Source organism: Medicago sativa, chromosome 8 (assembly GCF_051527215.1).
Source record: "Medicago sativa cultivar Bolivia chromosome 8, Bolivia_mono, whole genome shotgun sequence".
NCBI lineage: Eukaryota > Viridiplantae > Streptophyta > Magnoliopsida > Fabales > Fabaceae > Medicago > Medicago sativa.
In genome coordinates, this window is record NC_140756.1 from 84,343,860 (window position 1) to 84,362,256 (window position 18,397).

The 18,397-nt window shown below is 30.2% G+C and overlaps 1 protein-coding gene, 1 long non-coding RNA gene and 2 pseudogenes across 2 annotated transcripts; 1 reads left to right on the forward strand and 3 right to left on the reverse strand.

Annotated features, from left to right (window-relative positions):
• LOC146902444 (uncharacterized) lies at window positions 1–1,081 on the forward strand. Its single transcript, XM_085737139.1, has one exon. It carries the CDS (start codon window positions 314–316, stop codon window positions 1,079–1,081), a length of 768 nt encoding a protein of 255 aa, XP_085593265.1. The 5' UTR covers window positions 1–313.
• Window positions 1,082–3,882: 2,801 nt separating this feature from the next.
• On the reverse strand, window positions 3,883–4,525 carry LOC146902445 (uncharacterized). Its single transcript, XR_015022873.1, has 2 exons — window positions 4,274–4,525; window positions 3,883–4,185 (listed from the first exon to the last, which is right to left on the reverse strand). It is a non-coding gene; the product is annotated as an uncharacterized LOC146902445 (long non-coding RNA).
• A 1,564-nt stretch (window positions 4,526–6,089) lies between these two features.
• Window positions 6,090–7,531, reverse strand: LOC146902446 (F-box/kelch-repeat protein At3g06240-like; annotated as a pseudogene).
• Window positions 7,532–16,946: 9,415 nt separating this feature from the next.
• On the reverse strand, window positions 16,947–18,155 carry LOC146902447 (F-box only protein 8-like; annotated as a pseudogene).
• Window positions 18,156–18,397: the final 242 nt, after the last annotated feature.

Below are 18,397 nucleotides of genomic sequence, written 5' to 3' on the forward strand. Positions count from 1 at the left end.
CTATCAAGTTAATATAGTCATTATCAACAATATACGAAATTCTCATTATTTTCTCTCATCCTTTGTCTAAATTACTACAACTTTCAATCTTTGGCAATGGAAAGTCAACCTCTTAAACCCTCAGTTAGTAGTTGTGTTACAAAAGCATAACCAACTTGTTAGAAAATTTGGTTGAAAGAAAAGCTTGACGTTACTCTTTCCTCAACAGGCAGCAGAATATATACGTGCCCTCTACAGCATTCATCTTCATCAGAATCATCACACCTTATCTTCAAATCAATATCAATATAGCTCACACTAATTGCTGGTTACCATGGATCATAATCATTCATTAGAAAGAGAAGGAAGCATTCATTTACAAGTTAGCGACACCGGAAGCACAGGCACAACCATGTCAAAACCATCTTTACTGAGTAGCATAGAGAAATCAGAAAGCGACGCTGCGAATTCGGTTTCTCCAACAACAAATATAGCTCCAGAAAAGAAACTGACCCTTTTTGCTCTTCAGCTTGCAGTGCTTGAAAAAGCAGCAACAGGGTTAGGAACTCTTGGTTTCATCTGGGCCACTGTTGTCCTTCTTGGTGGTTTTGCTGTCACCTTAGAAAAAACCGATTTTTGGTTCATCACCATCATACTTGTTGTTGAAGGTACTAGAATTTTCAGCAGAAGCCAGGAGCTTGAATGGCAGCATGAAGCTACATGGTCCATTACTGATGGTACAATTGGAATCAAAAGTTTCAAGGAAATGATGTCTACCTCAAAGCACAGAACTAAGGCAACAACACCAAGGACACCAACTAGGATGTGGGTTAGCTCAGAAGTTCCATTATTACCTTATGCTAAATGGTTTTTTCTTTCAAGGCATGTAAGTAGAATTCTCTATTGGCTTCAACTTATTTCTGCAACAGCTAGTGTGGTTCTCTCATCAATAAAGCTAGTAAGGCATGATTTTGGAGAGGTAACGAACGGAGACACCGATAAGAGGAACTGTCGATCTGCTCTATATATCTTTTATTCCTTGGCTCTTGCAGAAGCTTTGTTGTTTCTGATAGAAAAAGCTAACCAATTAGGGTTTAGTTAATAGTTACTTATAGTAACTAAAAACAAATTACAAAAGAAATAAAACATACTCTAAAAACAAAGGTTCCCCCGTTGACGCTTGCATTCCTCTTGAACCGCCAAGTTTTAAATAAGAATTTGTAAATGAGAACTTATAAAAGACACATGTTGAAAAAACCCGAGAGGCTGAGGTAGATTTAACATAAAATATAGATCTAAAAAATGAAATATATGATGAAAATAGATTTTTTATTGACTAGAGATAGAAATACTTGCTAACCGTCCGCGTGGGCAGCTCAATTGATATGTACGCCGCAATATGAAGAGATCGAAGTTCAAACTTTAAATTTTTTATTTTTTATTTTTTGTGGTGGCCGGGATTCGAACCCCGGACCTTGCATATATTATGCATTGTCCTTACCAATTGAGCTAAGTTCACGGGAACAAATTTTTTATTTGTTCATCTAAAGAGGAGTTTTTATTTACTAAATTATTTGGAAAAAAATACTCATTATAACACAAACAACTAATCAGTTTATAGCACCGTTGTCCTCGTGCGCTTATCTCGGCTGGTAAAGACAATGCATAAAATATGCAAGGTCGGGGTTCAAATCCCGGCCACCACGGGTTCAAATCCCGGCCACCACAAAAAAAAAAGTTTATAGCACCGTTGAAAATATACTATTTTATAAGATTTACGCAAACCTGTTTATACCCCATATTTATTGCATTCATTTATTTATTTTAAATAATAATAAAATATAAGGGGTAAAATTGACATTTTTTTAGGGAAGATAAAATTGACATTTAAATAAAATAAAAAGTGTAAAAGTGGAAGAAAAAATTATATGCTCAAACGCTATTTAAAATAGAATAAGCTATCAATAGTATCTATACTATATATAAAGAAAACTACCCCTTTCAACACACTTTTGGGTTGAACTTTTCTTTCCAAAAATACCCTTAATTTTAAATTTAATTTTAAATACAAATAACACATGTAACAAATATATAACAATAAATATAATTTAAGGAGAAAACTTACACACAGTTCCTTATGAATTGTTCTAACCGTTAGCCAATTACAAAATAACACGTGGATTACTAATCTATGTCACTAATCGTCCCCGTTAACCCTCTTTTAACCCTCTTTCGGCCCTCCGCATCGAATTCGAATTAACCTCGTAAGTTTTTTTCTTTTTCTTTCATGTTACAACTAAGGTGGCATTTAGGATGGGTAGGGGAAAGATTATCCCACCATGGGAAAGTTGTATTTGTGATGTTAAATTTAAGAGCACCAATCCACATTTTCCCGCAAAGTCTTGTTAGGTGGGAGGTTGAAGTACAGGAAGATTAAATGCTTTAGTTTTTAATTTAACTAATAATAATAAATGTAATGAAGGATGGTGGAATCGGTAGCAAGTCATAATGTAAAAAAAAGTGGATGGCATGGCAAAATGTGATTGGTGTGTGTTAGAGAGTGTGTTAGAGGGTGTGACCCTAGCATTTCTCATCAAACTAACTAACAATGCTTTCCATCACCAAAATATCAAATATAAAACGGACAAATTTCACTACTCCACTAGATAGCCGACCCGTGCGCCGCACGGGTCTTATAAGGGTAACGATTTCATACATTGATGCTTTTAAAGTTCTCTGGATTGGAAGGAAAATTGTAAACCACTATGTTTTGGAAAGAGACTCTTCCGACCGAATATTAATATGTACTTCCTTCCGGTCGTTATTATAAGCAAAAAACAACTTTTTAGGTTTATTGCATAAATGATGTATTTGGTCTATATTATTGGTCAAAGACATAATTTATTAAATAAATCTAAAAAGTTGAATTTTGCTTATATAGTGACCGAGAGAGTATAATTTATATTCCGGTAGATATTGGTAATACAGTAAATTTTAAAGAAATAAGCAAATTTGAACAATTAGTGTGGGGAAGTCTAACAGACATTCCACAATTTCTGTTGTTGGTTACCTCGTTAGTTAATGACGTTGGGAAGCAAAGAGGCGCTTGAAAAAAACTGTCCAGCCAAATGCCAGTCCCAAGCATAAAGTGGTATTAATCAATTTATTTCACATTTCTTGTCAAAAAATAAATATAAAATGAAAAGTTAAATTTATCTATAAAGTAAATATATAAAGTCAATTTATCTTAAAGTAAATTCCCACAATCAGTTATCTATTTGAATTATATATATATATATATATATATATATATATATATATATATATATATATATATATATTAAAAAGTTGTGCTTCCAAATTTTATTCCCATGCATAAAGTGAATTGACTAATTTATTTCACAGTGTTATTTAAAACAATAATTAGGAATATCAAAGTTAGTTATTGCCAATGTAACAACCTTTAATTATTCACTTTATTCAAATAGGATTAATAGAGGGAAAAATGCAGGATCCTTAAGATTCATTAGCATTTTTTTCGAGAATCTTTTTTTTTTTTTGGTTCAGTGTACCAAACTATATTTGCTTTCCACAGTTACAAACTTAAAACAATATTGGTAAAATCACTATATTTTGGATACAATACATATAACTTCATTTTTCTTATTGATCAGCTGCATTTACGTTGGTAGGATATGCATGACCATAAGTAGTTTGATAAATTAAGATAACTGTTTATCAATTAAGTAGGTTGCATGCTGCTTTATGCAATAGTTTTATGTTATTAACCCTTTGTAAAATTCTGCTTCTTAAATCGCAAAAAAAAATGTGGGTGAGAACTACTAAATCAAGGGCTGGTTAATATATTATTATGCTTGTTTGCAGAAAATCACAAAAGCAATGTAAACATGTAGTGTATAACTAAATAACGTACTCATTGAATTAATAAAAATCTGAAAAGTCACTGAATTGATGAAGGATTTTTCTTTCCCATCATACAACTAACCAAAATACAGACTTAAACTAAATCGAAATTTGGCCAAACACTACCATTGTTCATTCATTACATTGATAATAATTGCTAATATTGCAGCATTAAGCCAAACTTCGAACTAATTGTTCTTTGGGTCAGTCAAGTTGACAAAACGATGAATTTTGTCTCCAAACAGAATCAGCTCCAAACATGTTGGGCAACATCACAGCACCCTAAAACAAAACATACACAAGTGTAAGCACAAAACTTTAACCTAAAACAGAAATTTGAAATAATAAAAGAACTGAAACAATCACCCACATCTTCTGTGTCATACTCGACAACGTAAGTCTTGTATTTCAGTTTCAACTTATTGATAACCTTGTCCATCTCAGAAACAGGATGGAACTGTCAAATAAACGAACAGCATTAAATGTTACGCACAAATTAATAGTTTAAAAACAGAAAAAGATGAAAACAGTGTGTTATATACCAGTCAAACAATGGTATGCAAGCAAGGTTTCAATTTTATCTCCAGACATCAGCAAGATGAGTACGTGTTTTTTGGTTATGGATGTACTCCTTCCATTCCTTTTCTTTTGATGTTTTAGCTCTTGACACAAGTTTTAAGGAGTAATTAAAGAATATAAACTTTTGTGTGTGTTTTACTTAAATGTCCTTATTTATCATTAAATTCACATGTGATAAACCAAATGTCACAACTACTTTAATAGTTTATTGTGTTTTCCAACAAGGGTAAACTTGAGAAAATAATAATAAATTCACTAAAACATCAAAAGTTTTGAAATATAGTTTAAGTTCTAAAACATCAAAAGAAAAGGAATGGAGGGAGTATGAAGGAGATAATAAGCATGAGAATAGATAGAGCTTGATTGGCATTTATATAGCAGAATAAGGGATAGTGGGGTAGTAAATAACCATGCTTTGGAAACAAAATTTAGTGGCCAATGTGTGGATCTGTTCATTTTTGCATGGATTATGCCAAGGGTCGATATTATTATCAGCCAAAGGAATACATTGAAAATTATAAACAATTCAAACCATAATTAATAATTTTCAAATGAGATGGAAATAGAAGCATTTGAATTTCGAAATTCAAATTGTGAATGGAATAGGAGGGAAAAAATTAGGGTTGCCTCATTAACATTTAATGCTGGAGTATTAGAGGGAAAAATTAGGGTTAATGGTTGCTAAACCTAATAAGCTTTAAGAGTAAGTGATACGTTGTATACTTATCGACTTAAAGCACTCAAACGGACAAATATTTTTTTTATTGATTATGTTTCCATCCTTAATAACATCCTAGATTTCCTTTTAGCCTTGTTAAAATAAAAAAACACACATCAGACACATTGCCAAACCTTTTTCTCAATTTCCTCCTAATAACGATGGATAAATCAAGTTACTTTGCACATAGAAGATATAAGGAGCGGACTGATAACAAGGTTTAGGGTTTAGGGTTATAAAATACTCCCAGCATAATACTAACAAGTATAGACAATACTAACATTTTCCATTTCAAAAAGAAAAATACTCAAATCTTTTGTTAAGTGAACGATTTGTTTCATTTGCATGCGATATATAAAAATAATAAATTATAAAATATTTTTAAACAGACTCAATGTTTAGTTGTGTGCATGTAGAGAAATTTAAATTTGGCGTGGTGTTCAAATCTGGTTTAGCGTTTAATTTGCTTAAGGTGCCACTAAACTTGGCTTAGGGTTTAACAAGGTTCATATATTCAGTACTGAGATTCTATTTTGTCAAATTTTTAAAGTCTATCCTAGTCAAACAGATATATAGTAAGATTTGCAATCACAAACAATTGCCAGAGAAAACTATCATGTAACATAAACATATAGGTTGAACCAAAATTTGGTCCCTCTTCCGTTAGCTTTTGTTTGTCCCTCTCGAACATATCTGATATAACATAGAATGACACTGATTGCATTGTTACAAAAATTTATTAGCAATCAAATTTTTAACTTATCTTATATTGATTTTAACTCGATTAAAATTTACTTGAGTATGAAAGCAACCAATAGTTTTTAGGGGACAAATTTATCAAACAAACCACCCAGCCAAAATGACCAGTGAAACATACGCAAAAACAAAGAAGAAACAAACAGTTTGCAAGATTGATATTATTAATCGGTTTTTAACTTGTCATATATTTGATACAAATTTTGGTATGCGCAATTGACAAGAAATTTGTATTACATGGTAAAATTCTAAAAGCCACTTGCATAAACCTCTAGGGTTAAATCTCTAAATTAAAAAAGAAAACTAATCAATCATTTATTCTGGAGGAAGAAGACTTTCCTTGTAAATGACTATCCGACAACAATACAGTTCCCCTTTAACACCAAGCCCCTCAATTATCTGAGTATTCAAATTAAACCGGACTAGTTCATCATTTTTTCTTCTAAAGAATAAATCGCCATTACTTCCCTCTCCAATAGGATGTTCAATGTCAGGTAAGGGTCCAAGAACGAATAGTTTAGTCCAAGATTCCATCACACCGCGTTCACCCAAAATTGATATGTGAAAAGTAGTTGTCTCTGCATAATTTGAAATCAACCCAATGGACTAATTTAATACCATCAAGTATCTCAGCACAAATACAAATTCGGAATTATCATCCATATCGAAGGCATCCGTGTAGTACGAACACCTCATCGCATAAGTCAAATGACATCAATAATGGCTCATATGTATCATCATTATACCAATGACAAACTCCATTCAGATACGCATAGGCACCTATGCTAGTCCCATAACATTGAGGCATATCTAGATCAATTTTCCTCCAAGAGTTACTTTTTAGACTGTATATCTCCCATATGTAACGACGGGACACCCATACTAGCCCAACTTCAATATAATTTTCAATATTAGGTGCATCTAGACTATAAGTTGCATATCGAATCACTTTGTAGTCATCCTGAACATGGTCATAACCAAATCCATGAAAATAAATATATTCAAGCTCATAAAGTATTGGGGACTCAATAGAGCTATGAGGAAGGACATTCAATTTGTCGGTAGTTGGGTTCCATAATACAACATTAGGTGTACGCCCTTGATAGAGACAAACAATGCCGTTAATAACTGGACCCAAAATAAAAACAGATTGGTCATTCTCTTGAAATGGAGGTGGCCATTCTAATTTGACCTTATTTTCAAAATTCTCACCAGAAAGCAAGTATAACACATATTTGGAAAATATGGCAGAGCCTGTTGTAGGAGGAGACATGAACCATCCTCATCATAAGAAGAATGATTATTAGATATGAAATAGTTGCGGTACATGTTCATGAAATTAGTGTTTTGAAATAAGAGTGACCATGATTTCCGCACGCAACTAAACCGTTTCAAAGACCTGAGAGGCAATTTAGACACAAAAAAAAATTCAAGATCACCAGGAATATGATTGCTAACCTTTTCAGTTGTAACATGGTCTATGGATTTCTCCATCTTCTCAAATGGAAAGTGCCGAAGATGAATTTGCCTACAAAACTCACAACGGCAGTATGATCAAGGCGACTTTGGATTGCAGTGTGATATGATGGGTTTGCCTGAAATAAGTTCTCATTTGCATTTTATACTACTATCTCAAATTAATTATCAATTAATTTATTTATTTTCTTTTAACAGATTATTATTATAATTAATATTTAATATGACAAGATATTATCTTGCCTTTTTTTATTATAATGTCATAATTTTTTTTAGGTATTATAATGACATATTGTCATATATTGATTCTAACTTAATTAGTAAGTCTTCCTTAAAAAAAACTTAATTAGTAAGTAATCCTTATTGGAGTCATCCATTTTTATTTTTTTTGAAGGAATTGGAGTCATCCATTTGGAAGGTAGTATAATCATGATCAAATAAAATTGATGTCCTATAGTAGATTCCATAATTAGTCCCATAACAGATCTAATGGTCTTAAGACTTTGGGATACCTTATACATCTAACAAGAATCAAAGATCCTAACTCTGAGGTGTTAGTAAAATAAAATTATATTTTTGATCAAAGAAATAAAATAAAATAGAAATTTGATATAATCATGATAAAATAAAATAGATGTCCCTTAATAGATTTTATAATTAGTCTCATAACAGATCTAATAGTCTTAAGTCGTTGGAATACCTTGGGCATCTAACAAGAATCAAAGATCCTAACTCTCAGGTGTTAGTAAAATAAAATGAAAATTTTGACCAAAAAATAAAATAAAATAAAAATTTGATTGTAACATGTATTCCCAATTTTCTAACATCAGAATGGACTCTCTCAACAAGAAAATTCTCATGTATTTTTCATGTTTTATGATCTCTACAATTAAAACTCACTTTCCCTTAAAAAAATAAATTCAAACTCACTTTTTTTCTCTCTTTTTTTCAATGGACGATCATATCATATGAGAGGATCCATTCCTCTAACATCAAGTATTTCAATTCAAGGTCATCCTTACAAAAAAGTATTTCACGGTCATTCTACAGGTGCTCTTTTATTCTTCCTAAAAAAAAAGTGCTCTTTTTTCCTCACGGTCATTCTATTTTATTTTTACGGAATTTTCAATTATTTCTCATTCAATGAATTTTTTATTTTAATTTCCTAATATTAATTCTAGCCACTAGGCTACCCGACAAAAAAAAGTCTAATTATTTGTGTAAAAAACTTTTTTTTTGGTCGGGTAGCCTAGTGGCTAGAATTCACCTTATAAGGTGAATTAGACTTTTTTTTTTTTGGTCGGGTAGCATAGTGGCTAGAATTCACCTTATAAGGTGAATAAGTGGGGTGTCGGGGTTCGAACCCCGACCCATGCATATAATAATGCATTGTCCTACCAACCGAGCTATGCTCACGGGACAAATAATTAGACTTTCTATATACATGGTTAGTATATACAAAAATTATGAATGGAAATATTAAAAATATCATTATCACAATTAATTATCATTAAGAAACGTATCAACCAATTATAGTGGACGTATATTACTATAAATTTTTAATAAAATAATGTTCAAACATATCACCCAAAAATGTTCACACAAGAATTGACCGCGAAATTCTATAAAATAAAAAGGTTAATTGATTCTTAAAAAAATAAAAGGTTAATTGTTTAAATTGACACGTAATATACATTAAGTCTGAAAAATGATCCTATAAAAATAAAATAAAATACCTATTCTAACTTTGTAATTTGAGATTCTTCTTATTTTTTATCCTCTAGTATACACAAAGCTCGGGAAAGTGATATAGAGGTTGAATTTTTTTATACTTTTTTGCAGGCTTTTTTTTTTTTTTTTTTGGTACATTGCAGCTTGTTTATTACGTTAAAATATGGTTTTCTATAAGAAATTAGAATTTTTCACAAAGGAATGATTGATTGATCTTACCAAAAAAAGGAATGATTGATTATGAATTTTCGTTCCCCATAATTAGGAATTTTTTAAACAATTCATAATAATTCATCCTTCATTTTAAACTCCAAAATTTTATGGTGAAGATTGATAAGATGGTCTCACCATGCCTATAAAATTAGAGAACAAAATTTGGCTCGTGCGTATATGCTTACTAGGAAAAAAGTATCTTATTTAATTTTTTGTTAAGCCTTTATTAGGGAAAAAAGTTCAAATTGCAAATTTGCAAAATGGGTACTAGAGATAAGAGAAAACCAAGATGATCGAAACTTAGTTGCAGAACGGATTCGGATAAAAACATTATTTAGAGTGTTCTTTTTAAAAAAAACACCATTTTAAAATGTAAAGTGAGCAATATCAATTGTTAATTAACAAATTAAAGATATATATTGTAAATATATTTTAATAAATCATGAGTTTGCTGCTATAACAATCCTTGATTTCTCATAGTTACACTTTACTCTATTTAGAGGATTTTTACCCTTGAAGAATATAGTTATATTTTGATTAATGTGAAGTTGATTTTTTTTATTTTGTTTTACAATTATTATAAAAAAAAAGGGTTAATAGGCTTTTACCCCCGTAATATAGGTGACTTTTGGTTTTGCCCCCTAGGAAATTTTTTTTTTAGATTCCGTCCTCGTAAAATGAAGATTCTTTGGTTTTGCCCCCCGACCCCAATGAGTCGGCGAATCTCCTACTTGGCACGTGACGTCGCCAGATTCGCCGACATGGCGCGCCGATCGTATAAATTTTTTATTTTTTATTTTTTTTATTGGGGTACACGTGGCATTTTTATTTTTTTTAAAAAAATATTAAAAAAAATTAAAAATTCTGGAAAATTGAAAAATTAATTAAAAAAAATTAAAAAATTCTGGAAAAATTAAAAATTAATAATAAAAAATTGAAAAAAAATATTAAAAAATTCTGGAAAATCGAAAAATTAATTAAAAAATTCTTAAAAAATGAAAAAATAATAAAAAATTGAAAAAAATTAAAAAATTCTGGAAAAATGAAAAATTAATAAAAAAATTGAAAAAAAATAATAAAAAATTCTGGAAAATTGAAAAATTAATAAAAAAATTGAAAAAAAATTAAAAAATTCTGGAAAATTGAAAAATTAATAAAAAAAATTAAAAATTCTTGAAAATCTAAAATTAATAAAAAATATGGAAAAATTAATAAAAAACTGTAAAAAATATTAAAAAATTCTGGAATTTTTTTTAAAGAAATTAAAGAAATCTGGAAAAATTAATCAAAATAAAAAAGTATCTGAAAAAATTTAAAAATTCTGGAAAAATTAATAATAATAAAAAATGATTAAAAAAATAAAATAATCTAATAAAATGAAAAATAATGAAAAAATTTTGGAAAATAAAAAATTTCTGGAAAATATTTAAAAAAAATCGAAATTTTCAAAAAAAATTAAAAAGATTAATCATTTTTAAAAAAATGAAATTTTTGAAATTTTCATTCGTATTTTTCGAAATTTTGATTAGTATATATGCATTCATCACTTTAAAATTTAGTTTTGTATGGTTGTATTAGGTCCCAAGTTTAAATTTGAAGACATGCAATTGAAATAAAACGAACCAACATGTCATAACATTAGTGAATGAGAAAGCTAGATTAATAGAGTTCGATATTGCACCCGATAGAAGAACAACCGGCAAAATTTCAGGAAATACTAATTAGTTGTAATTTTTAAATGGTCGAGAAAAGGGGAAATAATGGGCGATAATAGAACACATGAATCAACGAATGTAGTAGACATTGTTGAAAACCAAATTTCGAAAAATACGAATGAAAAATTCAAAAATTTCATTTTTTAAAAATGATTAATCTTTTTAATTTTTTTTGAAAATTTCGAATTTTTTTAAATATTTTCGAGAATTTTTTCCTGAAATTTTTTATTTTCCAGAATTTTTTCATTATTTTTCATTTTATTAGATTATTTTTCATTTTTTACAGTTTTTTTTATTAATTTTTCATTTTTTCCAGATTTTTTATTAATTTTTCGATTTTCAAGAATTTTTAATTTTATTAATTTTTCAATTTTCCAGAATTTTTTAATATTTTTTTCAATTTTTTTATTAATTTTTCAATTTTCCTGAATTTTTTAATATTTTTTTCAATTTTTTTATTAATTTTTCATTTTTCCAGAATTTTTTAATTTTTTTTCAAGTTTTTATTAATTTTTCATTTTTCCAGAATTTTTTAATATTTTTTTTCAATTTTTCATTTTTCCAGAATTTTTTAATTTTTTTATTAATTTTTCAATTTTTTTAAATTTTTTTTATTAATTTTTCAATTTTTTAAATATTTTTTAAAAAAAAATAAAAAATGCCACGTGTACCCCAATAAAAAATAAAAATAATTATACGATCGGCGCGCCATGTCGGCAGAATTCGCCGACGCAGCCGTGCCACATAGGAGATTCGCCGACTCAACGGCTCGGGGGCAAAACCAAAGAATCTCAATTTTACAAGGACAAATCTAACAAAAAAATTTCCTAGGGGGCAAAACCAAAAGTGACCTATATTACGGGGAGTAAAAACCTATTAACCCTAAAAAAAAATTGTTATGGAAAAGCTAGAGTCTGCAGAAAAAAAAAAGAGTATAATAGAAATAGAGAATACATGAATTATTTGTTATAGGAAAGAGATATGAAATCAAATTTATTGAAAACTACATTTCAAATGGGCACTCCGGCCTGTTTATCTTCTCTTTCTATTATGCTACTTGCTTAAATTATAAACAGCTTTTGGGAAATTTTACCCTATACCCCAACACATGTACTTTCACCCCTACATATTTTCAAAAATTCCAATTTTACCTTCTTTATTATTTAACCTTTTACACATTAATTTTTCTCCCTCACTTTTAACATTTCCCATGAGTTCACCCCCACATTAATTTCTCACCCTCAAATTTTTCCTCCTATAACATCTTTCTGAAATTTTTCCAGAACCTCCTATAATACATTTACAATATTTTTCCGGAAAACTCATCATTGCTTTTTCCAAAATGTGTACCGAAAGCTTTGCATATCATTTACAAACAGGTACGCAAGAGCTAATATTTGAAGTATGGGATTTTGTTGTACAAGAACTAATATTTAACCATTACTCTCATACCAAAATGAGTATGCAAGAGCTTATATACCATAACAAATTAACAAATATCAAGCCTTATGAATCTGAATAAAGAACAACAATATTCCAGATTTCCGTCTCAATTTTATTGGTGCATTAATTCCCATCTCAATTTCTTTTTATTTAAAAAGTTTGAGAAAAAAGTAAGAACTTAGAAAAAAAGCATCCGAACCGACAAAACGATTATGAGAAGCATCAACCGGAATGTTGTGCACACGTTTTTCCGGATTTCAACCGGAACGCTTTGCATGTGTTTCCCGGGAATCAATGATTCATAGATCAATTTCGGTAACCTAAAACACGATTTCGTGAACGATTCCGATAACCCACTAACCTAGAAAACTTTGGCAAACCTAGAAAACCTTAACCAATAATTCCGGTAAACAATCAAGAGAACAAACACATGAAAATATTAAGAGAAAGAACACAAAACGATTAAGAGCACACATAAAAGAAGGCTAATTGTTTGTTGGGAGCAGAAGCACGGAAGTGTTTTCACATGAAAGGAAGAGTGAATTTCGATCGTGTTCTCCAAATAGCGTTTTTTTCCAAAGAAATGCCGCGGTTTTTCTAGAAAAAGTCGGGGGTAAAAAGTGAAAGGGTAATTGTGTTTTATTTTATACAAAGGGTAAATTTGATAGTTTGTGTCAAATGTTGGGGTGAAGGTATAAATGTAGGGGTGTCGGGTATAACTTCCCGCTTTTGTTATGAAACTAGATCTTGATTAAAATCATATATATAGAATATATTTTTATCTGTTATGGAAAAGATAGAGTCTGTAGGAAAAAAAGAGTATAAATAGAAATAGAGAATACATGAATTATTTGTTATAGAATAGATGTTTGTGATTTATTTTGTTACATTATGAATGCATTTCTTACTATCTAAATCTTAATTTGGACTCACACTCATTGCGCCTCTTAGCTCATTGGATCCCCCTCCGGATAGTACACTCAAACTCAATATTGATGGTAGCTTTCTAGAAGATTTTGGTTGTTTAGGTGTTGGTGGTGTTGTTCGCAACCATGATGGAGATTGGATAGCCGGTTTTTCTCACCATGAAGCCGGAGGTGATGTTGAGTTATGTGTTATCCAGATAGGTCTTGATTTTTGCGGTAAAAAATGTTATGTCAACATTATTTATGAGAGTGATTGTTTGGAAGCAGTTGACATGATTATTGATGGTCGTGATCATATATTGCACACTTATGCTACCGATATCATTCATATTAGAGATGATTTACATGAAAATGGAAATACAATATTGATGCATGTTCTTAAGGAACAAAATATGTGTGCAAACATTCTATGGCAAAGGAAAGATCACATACAATGTGCTCTCGCTCACCGGAACCGCCCTCCGCCCGGCATGGAATCTCTCTTTTGAGAGATAAGTTTGGAACTTAATTTCGACTCTCCTCCTTTTTTTCCTTTTCTTTTTGCCTAGTTAGTCGTTACATTGTAACACTACCAAAAAAAAATGTTTGTGATTTATTGTAACAAATTAGGCTTATCTTTTTCGATTATGCAATGGTATAACTAATATAATATTAACTCTCATCCATAACGACAATATAACATTATTATAGAATTTTTTTAAAGGTATAATTGAAATAATAGAAAATCTAGTTCAAAATCTCATATTCGCTTTATACGTTTTTAAGATAATATTGTTCTTATTTTAGTGGGATAATTCCTATTTTAATAAGATGTAACTATTTTTTAAATTAATAATTTAAATAATATTATAAAAAGAATAAAATAGTAAATAAAACATTTAAATGAAAGGTAAAAAAATGAAACAAAATGAAAGGCAAAATTAAAAATGGAAATAATCTATTCAAATTCATGTATTTTCTTTATTCTTTCAAAAAAAAATGTATTTTCTTTATATATAGTCTATGCAGAAAATGTTTTTCAAAAAATAACAATTTATTGATAAAATATAAAACAATTACTTCAAAAAAATTCCAAAAATTCAGTTCGCATTCCTATTCTAAAAACAGCAAAAGGGGGGTTTGTCTAATCACATTACACTTCCTGGTGCAAATTCAACATATAACTTGATAATATAAGTCTTTTAAGTAAGACTACCACAAAACTGAATATGTTGAACTTCTTTGCATTTATTATGATAAATTTAAGAGCACCAATTCTCATTTTCCTGATGCAACAATCAGACTAACTTCAGTGCTTTCCATCACCAAAATATCAAATTTAAAACGGGCAAATTTCACTACTACATAAGTTGCATACTTATGACTTGAGTGCATAAAACGGACAATTTTTTTTGATGATTTTGTTTCCCTCTTTAATAACACCCTAGATTTCGTTTTAGCATGTTTAAAAAAACACAGACACATTGGCAAACCTTTTTCTCAATTTCCTCCTAATAATGATGGATAAATCAAGTTACTTCGCACATAGAAGATGTATGGAGCGGAGTGATAACAAGGTTGAGAGTATGATCCATACTCGAAGCAAAATATTAACAAGTATAAAGAATACTAACATTTTTCATTTCAAAAAAAAAAAAAACTCGAATCTTTTATTTTTTTTTTGAACGGCAAATATATTAAGCAAGGCTAGCCTCGAATCTTTTATTAAGTGAACAATTTGCTTCATTTGCGATACATAAAAATAATAAATTTTAAAATATTTTTAAATGGACTCAATGTTTAGTTGTGTGCATGTAGAGAAATTTAAATTTGGCGTGGTGTTCAAATCTGATTTAGCGTTTAAATTGCCTAAGGTGCCACTAAACTTGGCTTAGGGTTTAACAAGGTTCATATATTGAGGCTCTGTTTGGTAAGCCCACCAAATGAGCTTATAGCTTATAGCTTATAGCTTATAAGCTCGTTTGACAAAAAAGCTCGTTTGGTAACAATCTTTTACCACGAGCTTATAGCTTATTTCACGAATTTCCACGAACTTATAAGCTATTTTTCGAAGCTATTTCAAGTAGCGTTTGAGCATATAGCTTATAGCTTATCATCTTTTATTACATTTTTACCCTTAATATTTTAATTAAAATCCACTTTTACCCTCTATTTTTTTTTATATATCCGAGAGAGTAACGTTTAAATACTTGGCAGCCGAGTATTTTTATTTTCAATTTCTCATTGGGTACCGGCCACTAACCATCAATGTTTCAGTTTTTTTTTGTTACATAATTTCTTTTCTTTATTCGATAGCCTTTATTTTTTTTCTTATTTATTATTATTTATAATCTAAAATAAATTAAATTGTATGTTTTATAGGAAGAGATATGAAAGTTACGATTCTCCTTTAAAAAAAAGTTTCCTATTATATTAGTTGAGTAAATTTTATAATAACGTTTAATTTTTTTGTGTAGTAGAAATATTAAAATGATTGGCCTTTGACCATCCATCAATTAAAAAAATATTAAATTAAAAATGAATATGAAATAAAATTTTAGTTAATAAAATTATTTAATAAGAATGTCCTTTTAGTGAATAAATTTGTTATGAATTAAAAATGTCCTTTTATGTCATTTTACATTTATCGGCTATTGAACCGCTAATTTTACCAAACACTTCAATTAGCTTATAAGTTATAAGTCATCGGCCTATCGCCTATCGCATCGCCCATCGCCTATAAGCTATAAGCTATCGCCTATCGCCTATCACTAGCTTATAAGCTATCCGCTATTTTTACCAAACAGAGCCTCGGTATCGCATCGAGATTCTATTTTGTCAAACTTTTAAGGTTTGACTAAAGTCTGCCTGAGAAAACTATCATGCAACATAAAAACATATAGGTTGAACCAAAATCTGGTCCCTCTTCTGTGAGCTTTTGTTTGTCCCTCTCGAACATATCTGATATAATATAGAATGACACTGATTGCATTATTACAAAACTTTATTAGCAATCAAATTTTAACTTATCTTATATTGATTTTAACTCAATTAAATTTACCTGAGTATGAAAGGAACCAATAATTTTTATGGGACAAATTTATCAAACAAACCAACCAGCCAAAATGACCAGTGAAACACACGCAAAAACAAAAAGAAACAAACAGTTTGCAAGATTGATATTATTAATCGGTTTTTAACTTGTCATATATTTGATACTAATTTTGGGACTCCACTTTGGTGCCATAGCTTGTGTGCCATTGATGTCATAGCTTGCATCTCCACCACACACACACACATCACACACACATCCCCACACACATCCACACACATCATTGGCCAGAATTTCCCCAATGGCACCAATGGCACACAAGCTATGTCATGGAAGTATTTCCCCTAATTTTGGTATGCGCAATTGACAAGCAAATTTGTATTACATGGTAAAATTCTAAAAGCCACTTGCATAAACCTCTAGGGTGAAATCTCTACATCAAAAAAGAGAAGTAATCAATCATTTATTCCTCCAAGAGGAAGAAGACTTTCCTTGTAAATAACTACCTGACAACAATACGCTTCCCCTTTAACACCAAGCTCCTCACTATCCGGGTATTCAAATTCAACCGGACTAGTTCATCATTTTTTCTTCTAAAGAATAAATCGCCATTACTTCCCTTTCCAATAGGATGTTCAATGCCAAGTAAGGGTCCAAGAATGAAGAGTTTAGTCCAAGATTCCTTCACTCCGAGTTCACCCAAAATTGATATGTGAAAAGTAGTTGTCTCAAAATAATTTGAGATCAAACCAATGGACTGATTTAATACCATCAAGTATCTCAACACAATCACAAAATCGGAATTATCATCCATATCGAAGGCATCCGTGTAGTACGTAACACCTCATCGCATAAGTCAAATGACACCAATAATGGCTCATATGTATCATTATTATACCAATATCAAACTCCATTCAGATACACAAAGGCACCTACACTAGTCCCATAACATTGAGGCATATCTAGATCAATTTTTCTCCAAGAGTTACTTTTTAGACCGTATATCTCCCATATGTAACGACATGACACCCATACTATCCCAACTTCAATATAATTTTCAATATTAGGTGCATCAAGAGTATAAGATGCATATCGAATCACCTTGTAGTCATCCTTAACATGGTCATAACCAAATCCATGAAGATAAATATAGTCAAGCTCATAAAGTGTTGGGTACTCAATAGCGCTATGAGGAAGGACATTCAAATTGTCAATAGTTGGGTTCCATAACACAACATTAGGTGTACGCCCTTGGTAGAGACGTACAATGCCGTTAATAACAGGACCCAAAATAAAAACAGATTGGCCATTCTCTTGAAATGGAGGTGGCCAATCTAATTTGACCTTATTCTCAAAATTCTCACCGTAAAGCAAGTATAACACATGGTGATTTGGAAAATATGGCAGAGCTTGTTGTAGGAGGAGACACGAACCATCCTCATCATAAGAAGAATGATTACTAGATATGAAATAATTGCGGTACATGTTCATGAAATTAGAGTTTTGTAATAGGAGTGACCATGATTTTTGTACGCAACTAAACCGTTTCAAAGATTTAAGAGGCAATTTAGATACAATAAAAAATTCAAGATCATCAGGAATATGATTGCTAACCTTTTCAGTCGTAACATGATCTATGGATTTCTCCATCTTCTCAAATGGCAAGTGCCGAAGATGAATTTGCCTAGAAAACTCACAACTTGGATTGCAATGTGATATGATGGGTTTGTCTCAAACAACTTCTCATTTGCATTTTATACTACCATCTCAAATTAATTATCAAATAATTTATTTATTTTCTTTTAACAGATTATTATTATAATTTTATTTTCTTTTAACATATTATTATTAAAATTAATATTTAATATGACAAGATATTATCTTGCCTTTTTTTTATTATAATGAC